Source organism: Chrysochloris asiatica, unplaced genomic scaffold (assembly GCF_000296735.1).
Source record: "Chrysochloris asiatica unplaced genomic scaffold, ChrAsi1.0 scaffold00021, whole genome shotgun sequence".
Taxonomy (NCBI): domain Eukaryota; kingdom Metazoa; phylum Chordata; class Mammalia; order Afrosoricida; family Chrysochloridae; genus Chrysochloris; species Chrysochloris asiatica.
Genome location: NW_006408539.1, coordinates 24131986 through 24141572, shown reverse-complemented (window position 1 = coordinate 24141572; position 9587 = coordinate 24131986). Strand labels below are relative to the sequence as shown.

The following is a 9587-nucleotide window of genomic DNA, read 5'->3' as shown; positions in this document are numbered from 1 at the left end:
ATGTGAAAGTTAAATACTGAAAAAGGAAGACCACTGAAGAACTGATGCATTTGAGTTATAGTATTGGAGGAGAATATGAAAAGTAATATGTACCGCCACAAGAACAAATAAATCTGTGTTAGAAGAATTATAGCCAGAATGCTTCTTAGAAGCCAGGCTTTGGAGACTTTGTCTCCTATACTTCTGATATATTCTTAGGAGGGACCAGTCCCTGGAAAAGGACATAATGCTTGGTAAAGTGGTGGACCAGCAAAAAAGAGGAAGACTCCCAACAAGATGGAATGGCACAGTGGCAGTGACAATGGCCTTAAATGTTTAGTTTGGTTGTACATATTGCTGCTATGAGTCAGGAGTGACTCAACGGCACCTAACTACAATTTCTGAGATTCCTCCTTAAGTCAGGTTTCTATAGCATTCTTTGAGATGTGGAGTTTATTCCATAGTGTGATTGCAGATGACCCATTCAACACAAGGATGTGCTTTCAGAAGAGCCTAGAACTAAAGCCAGAGGACTATGGATTCAAATATTAAGGCTACCACCGACCACATGACTGGAGGCAATTCACTACTCTTTCCTAGGCTTTACATTCCTAATCTGTTAAATATAGGATAGTGATGAACTCTAAGGCACCGAGGTGTCTCTGTAGGATAAGCAGTGGACTGCAAACCACAGGGTTCTTCTGGGGGAGAAAGAGAAGACTTTCTGCTTCCACAAAGATTTACAGCCTCGGAAACACTATACAGGATCACTAGGAGTCCAAATGGACTAAATGGCATTTAACAATAACAACCACAATAAAATCTAAGTAAAATAACGCAGACAGGTTGTTTAGAATAGAACTGGGAAGACAGATTCTATAAATTTTAATTGTTATCATTATTGTCATATATAAAGTTATACTTTTGGAATTTCAAAGGTTTTGCTTGTGAGAAATCTCCAAATCCTGCCCTATGTGGACTAGGCTGTCAGCCATCAGTCATAATCCTAGTATGACCCTTTCTTTGATAAAAATCACAGAAATTAATAACTAATGCAAACTGGCTGGGTATCCAGTTAATTGCCTTTACCGTCTGTGACCATTTTGGAGAAGGTAGGGAAAATGAAAAAGCTTCAGGTAACTGGCTCGCTACCTCAATGCATTTAGGAAGTGCTTACGGACTGGGGTATAGGTGAGGCATGGAGTAGTTGTAATAATACCAATGCTGATGTTTAATATTTTAATATTCTTTATTGCATATGCATTGCCAGAAGGAGGAGCTGGAAAACTTTATTTCAAGAGTCTGGGAATACACAAAATAAGGTGAGTTCAAGCAGATTGTAAATGTCTTGTGAAGTTAATCCATTTTACTGTTAACGATCTTACTCTTTTCTCTCCGTTAAATAACCTGGCCATGCAGTTGCCTATAATTCAGATGTCAGTTATTTGAGGAAATCATTATTTTCTAAACAATTTTGCTTTTATTTATACCCTTTGCTTCATTTTTCTTGTTGTTAAGTGTTGTTGAGTTGGTTCCAACTCAGAGTGACCCTTTATAGGGTTTCTGAGCCTATACATCTTTTTGAGAGCAGAAATCATCCTTCTCCCATTGGGAGCCATTGCATTCCCCAAGTTTGCTTCATGACCATCTAGGTAAGTAAAGGAACCATTCCGCTGAAACAATGGTGGTCACACTGGTGGGAGCTCTGCAGGTGGTGTGGCCAGGAGGACCCATGGCTTCACCTCCCAGCTCTGCTGCTTTAGTAGGGTGAACCTTGGCAAGTTTCTGAGCCCCTCAGTTTCCTCCTCTGTAACAGGGACATACTACTAGTAGTTATGTCATAAGGCGCTCTGATAACGTAGTGGTTACGAGTCAGGCTGCTAACCTCAAGGTAAGCAGTTCGAAACTACCAGTGGTTCCGTGGGAGAAAGATGAGGCTTTCTGCTCCCGTAAAGATTTACAGCCTTGGAAACCCTATACAGGGTCACTATGAATCAAAACCGAATTCATAGCCCGTAACAACCACCACCACCAAGGTTATCGTGGAGATTATATTAAATTAAATTACATGAATCACCCAGAAACATATCAAGTACATAAAGGAGTACAATGTGTACTCTTTGTCATTACATGGGAACTAATGGCTTAATTAATGGGATGTCAAGGGAGGTATAAAACTAGAAAACTGTTTTATGGCAGTAGGAGCCTGAGAAAGTATAAAACTTTCCTTCTCACCCTAATTTGTTCCTGATCCTCCCCTTTTTTAGGCACTGTAGGATAGCACTCGACTCCAAAGTCTGTTTGAAATGCAAGGTTGGCAGTTCAAACTCACCAGCCACTCCTTGGAAACCCTACACAGGGTCGCTATGAGTTGGAACCAACTCGACAGCACTTAACAAAAACAACCATCCATCAAATTGGAGCACAGTGGCTCTGTAGGATAAGCACTGGACTGGGAATCACAGGGTCACCGGTTCTAGCCCACCAATTGCTCCATGGGGGGAAGATGAGGTTTTCTGCTCCTGCAAAGATTGACAGCCTCAGAAACTCTACACGGGATGGCTGAGTCAGAACTGACTCAACGGAGTAAACAGCATTAGTCAAATAGGTCTCCTTAGCACATAGTCAATTACACATAACCTTAGCAGTACATCTTCCTCATGATGTTTCCAAATCACATTCAGTTCTCTTCAATTTAATGATTTGCAATAGAAATGTACATGTCCTAACCCTGAGACTAAGAGTGTCTGCTAACCTAGTAGGTACACATGTGCTTCAGACTTCTTAATCTATCAGTTTAACTTTATTATTATCAAGTAGTTAATCTTGGAAAAAAAATTATTTCTAACTAATTCATGGGCTGATTCTTGCAGCTGCAGAGTCAAGGAGCCTTGCCGGGATTTTTCTACCACCATAGTGTTCAGTCAGTGGTGTTTTGGTCAATGCAATTGTTGGGTTTCTCCTTCTGCCTTAGTAGTTGTCCACTCGATCCAGCCCCAAACCAGCTCTGGTATCATGGATTTCAACATAGGAATGGAAGTTGGCAACTTCCTCCATCAGCTACCCAGCATTTCCAGGCCCATGTTGATATTGTTGGTAGTTGCTGGTGAGTGACTCTAAGTCACTTACAGCATAGCAGGATGAACCTCACAGCACAATAACCTTATAGGATAACAGGGCAGACCTTATAACATAACAATCCTATAGGATCACAGAATAAACCTTACAGAAAGACAAACGTATAGCATAACAGGGTGAAGCTGATATCATAAAATGGCAGTCTTATAGCCCAACAGGATGAAATGTTGCCTGGTTCAGTGCAAGCTCTTGATTGTTCCTGTAGAAAATCAGATTACAGGTTGAACTTTGAAAGATCAAGAAGTTAGAACTTCTTGGCTCTTTTGTTTAGACAAGCTATATTTGTGCACTGTAGGATAAGCCTGGAATGGGTAATCACATGCTTAGCAGTTCAAACCTACCAGCCAATCCTATACAGGGTTGCTATGAGTTGGAACCTACTCAGTGACACTTAACAACAAGAGCAACACTATGACTGGTGAGTGTCCTAGTGAGATGCTGTCTGATCAGCACTGGCCTGCTAACCACAAAGTCGTCGGTTCATGCCCACCAGCCGCTCTCTGGAGTGAACTCAGTGGTACACGGCAGCAGCATGGACACTTGAACTCTCTCACTGCAGAAAAGAAAACCATTGTAAATGTCGCACTATCCACTAGAGCATGTTTCTCTCCCCCTACCCTCCCTCTCTTCTCGTCCTCACCCCTCCTCTTCCTCCCCTTCTCTTTCTGTTATAAACATATTGGTGGGCTACGTGACTTGGTTAGGATGGAGAAGATTCATCTTTAAAGTGAATGGTAGCTTGTTTTAACATTATTTTCTTGAGTGGAGAGTTGTTTATTTTTTAAGCTATGGGGCTGTGTAATTAAAAAAATATTTATTCAGTGGCGTCAATGGATATCCACTCTAGAAAAAACATACAGTAGGTTTTCATTTAATTTTTCCAAGAACTTTTGAAGTCCTCTCTTACAGTACTTGTTAAGTTCTACTGAGTCAGTTCCAACCCATAGTGACCCTGCAGGGAGTTTCCGAGGAGCTACTGGTGAGTTAGAACTGCTGACATTGCAGTTTAAGCCAAACTTGTGATGCACTGCTTTCTCCTACAGCACCATGCGAGGACTCCTTACTATACTAGACATTCTACATGTTGTTTTTGTGATTATTAACTATTGAGCTGGACCTAACTCACAAAGGCATTTTCTGGAAAAATGAATAAATAAGTGATTTCATCAAAATAATCTGATACTGGGAGATGATGCTACACACCTAAGCAGGTCATTCTTAACATACTGTGGCAAGTGCTAATCCACATTCAGCTTTTGTTGCATCTCATGCTATATCCTGCAAATCAAGACTAGGATTTCTAACAGAAGTTTAGTACCACGAAACAGGGGTGTGCTGTGAAACCCATCACAGTGGGCATATGATCTATATCATGGTTGAATGGAGAAAAGAAGGTTTATGTTTTGAGTGTCTATTTCAGCTGCTGAAATGAAGCATATATTAAAGCCTTTTGCTGTTTGTCTTTCTAGACAGCCACCAACTACAGATGTCCCACCTCTACTGACCAAACCTCAGATGATCCAAAAGAAGATATTTATGTCAACTACCCAGCCTTCCCTCGCAGACCAAAGCTTAGAGTCTAGGTTTTTCTTTGATCTGAGAAAATTTACAAGGACCATTATGAACATGAATAATTCCATTCTTTTACTCCATTTCTACCTTAGATACAGGCTGGCTGAATTGATTTCATCTGCTGGGAAAATTGCAGCAGCACCTAGAAAACCCAACTCTAATTAGTTTCTCCATGAGAGGGACCTTACTGGCTCATGTAATGGAACCACTAGGGGCTGATTAGCTTCAGTCGTACATACCACTGCCATCAAGTTGATTACAATGCATAGCGACCCTATCAGAGTTTCTGGGACCATACATCACGGAAGTACGCAGCCTCGTCTTTCACCCACAGAGCTACTGGTGGGCTTGAATCTCCAATCTTGTGGTTAGCAGCCTAACGCCTAAGCCACAACATCACCAAGGGGATGTAGATTCAGGCTAGTCTTATTTACCAGGGGCGTCTAGAATTAAGCATGAGCATAAGCAGGTGTCTAGATCCACTTCTCAGAGTTGACTTTTCTTTCAGCATGCTTTCCTTTTGTGTTTCCAAGATGGGTGCTTGGAATTCTTGGCAGTTCACACGTCCTTGTTTCTGTCTGCTATAAGGTTTGATTCTCTGATGGAGCAAGCACATTGGGTTATTTGTCCAACATTGAACCGACAAGGATACATTGGTTTCAGTCAGTTAAGAGCTTATTGCTAGAACTGGGAGTGGGACCTAACTACACTACAGGGAGAGTCCAGCTATTGCTACAGAGACGATAGAGAGGACTGGACAGTGATGGACAGATGTTGACTGCAGTGACACTGCAGGGCATCTCAGGCTAACCAACTACAGAGGAAATGCGTGGGTCTTCGTTATGACAGTCTCTCCCACTTCTAGAATCTTGTAGGTCAGCATCATCCAGAAGAGTAATTGGCAGTGGAGGAAATGAGTGCTCAAGAGGAAGATCAGCATAGCAGGGAAATCTCTTGATCTCTTTACCTCCAATTCTATCTAGAATTCCTGTCACCATGTTCAGCTCAGGTTTATGAATAACTATAGTAGGTGGTCTGCTAATAACTTCAGACTTTTGACATTGCATTTTTTTTCTTTTCTGAGAATCAATTTTTAATATATAAATTATGATTTAATGAATCCAGCACCAAGGTCTTTTTGAAATAATCGTGATAGCAGGAGATGGAAATACACGGTTAAAAAATTAACTATCACCATCAAGTTCATTCGGACTCACAGCGAACCGCAGGATAGCATAAAATTGCCTCATGGGATTTTCAAGGCTGCGAATCTTTCTGGAAGCAGACTGCCACATCCGCTCTTGCAGAACAGCTGGTGGGTTCAGACCACTACTTTTCTGGTTAGCAGCCAAGCTGTGCTAGGGTAGATCATCAAAAGGTGGGGGGTGATGGAGATAGACACATGCATGTTAATCAGTGGCATTATTCACAATAGTAAAAAGGTGGGCACAGCCTAAATGCTCATCAATGGAAAAATGGATCAACAAACTTTGGTAGATACACACAATGGAATACTATGATATGTTGAATCTGCAAAACTCTTCACAACATGGGCAAACCTGGAGGACATTAAGCTGAGTGAATTAGTCAGTCACCAAAGGACAAATATTGTATGAGACCACTATTGTAAAAGATCAGGAAAATGTTTTCATGCTATAAGAAGCCATCTTTGATGGTTACCAGGGGTGGGAGGGAAGGGAGAATAATTCACTGGCTAGAGGGTAGAGACATGTTAACTTGGGTGATGGCGAGGCCAATAGCCAAGATGAGGGAGGTTGGCAGAAAAATGAAGACAGGTGAAGACACAGGGAGTTTTGCAAGGGTTAAAGGGGGTAGAGGTAAATAATGTTATACACCGAACCCTGGAACAACAATGTTTTGCAGGTAGATACATAGACAGATATACAATCTGAACTAGTAATGGGAGGAAAAGTGGAAATATACACAAATATGTAAGAGTTTGAAAGATGGTATTTATACATGAGTATTTACCTTTGCTGCAAACACAACTATGAATGTGGTTGAACATTCCAGGGGCACAATGATGAAAACGTTTTAGATATTATCAAACATCTTAAGGCAATGAGTTTCTGGGCCTGCTCGCTTAGGACCAAGGTCTCAGGAGACACCATGGTCCATTAGCTTTACATAGTCCACAAAGACAATGTTCTATATCCTATTTTGGTGAGTGTCAACTGGGATCTTAAAAGCTCATGAATAGCCATCTAAGGAGCAACTATTGTTCTCTCCATATGTGAAAGAAAGAAGAGTGATGCCAAATTGAAGTGCTTAGAATCAGCTAGTCCAGTGAATCAATGGACACGTGACCATCAGTCACTAAAACTCTTGAGTTCAAAAGGACTGGATGGTGCCTGATTACCACTATCAATTGCTCTGAAAGGGATCACATTAGAAAGTCCTGCATAGAGTGGGAGAAAATGTGGAACAAAACTCAAAATTATATACAAAAAAACAAACAAACAAACCAGGGTTTACTGGTCAGAAAGAGACTAGAGGTCTTGACCATCACTTTGGCCCTTGACCACCCTTCAGGACTGGAATGGAACTCCCCTTCATGGCCCAATTTCAGCCAAGCACTTGATAGTTATATGGGGAGGACAGCAACACTAGTAAGGTGTGTTCACCATGGAAAGGTCAGTCATTCAAGATCAAAAGGATAACATGTACCTAAACACACAGATGAGAAAGGATGGGAAGGTGGGTGGAATGGAAGTAAGAACCACAGGGAAAAGGGGGGATAACTGTTGTTGCATAGAGGGGCTTGCGTTGAGACAGTGTATGATTTGTTGAATGTAAAACTGATAATCTTCTCTCAAGTCACAACAAAAAGTTTTTTTGTTTTTTTTTTTAAAGGGAGGGGGAAGACCATTGGGAAGATAATAGGAAGCAGGATAAAGAATTAAAGAATTGGAAAATACAAATAGAAACTTCTGCTTCACAAGTTGACCAAAGATAGCCCTAGCGACGTAACTGACCAAACCTGGCATTGTCCAAATTCTAGATGGAGGCAAACAATGAAAAGTATGTGTGGGACTAAAGAAAACTACCATGGTCACTTTGAAATGACAATTGTCATTACCGAATGCAGTGATCATTCAACTCTCAACGATTCAATACTTAGTTTGATAAAAGTTGTATTTAAATATCGTTTCACACTGCTCACAAGAATCTTAAGTGAGACCTAATCAATTTCTTATGTTGACTAGACAGACTCTAGGTTGTAGTGTTTTATTTTAAGCAAGCCAGTGAGTATTTTTTATGATTTTAGCTTTAACTATTATTCATACCAAATAGTGCAGTTATTCTTTGAATTGTAGAAATTGTGAGTAGCCCTGCCTGTTTGAGGAGGGGGAAATGACCAGGTCCCAGACTCCTGCACAGGAAAGTAGAGTGAACAACTCTCATTTTTATTCTATTTGCCCAAAGACCTTTACATCTGAATTCATGGAGTTTTTCTGCATTAGTGAAGCAGTTGAAAGAGCAATTTGCAAGAAAATGTTGTATGTTGTTAATGGTCTCAGATCTCTGAAAGGTTACATTGCTGAGTTTGTCAGTTTGCAAAGGGAAACAACCTGAAAGTATGTCCCCAGGAATGGATTTGGACTCAAAGCAACTCCATTTGACAGACTAGATCTAGCCCAGATGACTGTTCAGGCTGCCATCTTTTTAGGGAAAATCACCAGGTCTTCATCCCACGGAACCACTGATGGGCTCAAACCATCAACTAAGCACTTAATCACTGTACCTCCAGGGTTCAGCATCATCTAAAAATCAAATGGTTTTTTGCCCTTAAATGTTAAAGATAATCCAAATATTACTTTCTCAAAGATTCTGATGGCTAAACTCCCAACGATTAAAATGAACAAACAGGAAGTCATCTCTACCATTGCAATATGGGGAAATGTACATCACATGTTAACAGAGACACTGGCTGATGGCGGGGCCAGATAACGATATGCTGGAGACTTTATTTATGGTTTCCTGGTAGACTTTGGTGATATGCCATTTAATGGCTGAAGGCCTCCAGAATATTTAAAACTTGTCTTTTTCCAACGGTGCTTTAAATTTATTTTAGAACAATCTCTCGATTATTTATGAAGCTGGGAGGGCAAGTCTTCATTCTTATATTTTAGACATGTTATCAGAAGGGACCAGTCCTTGAAGGAGGATATCATACTTGGAAAAGTGGAAGGAAAGTAAAGCAGAGTAAGACACCCCCTTGCCCCCCCCCAAGGAGCTGGACCGAAACAGTGACCGCAGCAATGGGTTTAAACACAGCAACGATTTTGAGATTGGCTCATGACCGGGCAGTGTTTCATCCTGAAGTGCATAGAGACTCTGTGAGTTGGCGATGACTCGACCGCACCTAATGCAATTAGAAATCAATGCAATCAAAGTGCCTCTCTTTGGTTTATGATAATATGCTTTATTTTGTGCTTTTGTGAAATTTAAGCTGAAGATAATGAGTAAAGATGCTTATAAAACATAAAGATGCTAAATTTTGAGTACAAAGTTAACTGCTCTTCACACAGTGAGAAGAAAATGTCTTAAAAATATATAAAACATATAGCATCATTGTTTAATCATTACCATGATTAATTTCATCACTACTAAGATGGGATGTCTAGGAAATACCAACTCTCACATTCAGGTGTTTGCATAGATGAGTATAGTTTTTCACTGAAATTATCCTAATTGATTCTCTAGGCTCTTGCACATTTCTTTGAAAAATAAAAACAAATTAAAAAAAACACACACAAAACTTCTCTATTGCTCTTGAGCCAATAGACAAAACTGTGGCATTTAGGATATACTGCAATCCTTTCTAAAGAAAATGTATACAACTTCAATATTGGTTTACATATCGATTTTCGGGA

General features: G+C 40.4%; 1 protein-coding gene across 1 annotated transcript in view; it reads left to right on the top strand.

The window, feature by feature from the left end:
* The window catches only part of CD226 (CD226 molecule), a 79109-nt gene extending 74409 nt beyond the window's left edge, over window positions 1–4700 (top strand). Inside the window, exon 6 of the mRNA XM_006837587.1 lies at window positions 4604–4700. Coding sequence (XP_006837650.1) covers window positions 4604–4700 — 97 coding nt within the window. The remainder of the gene's footprint in view (window positions 1–4603) is intronic.
* The last annotated feature ends 4887 nt before the right edge of the window (window positions 4701–9587 follow it).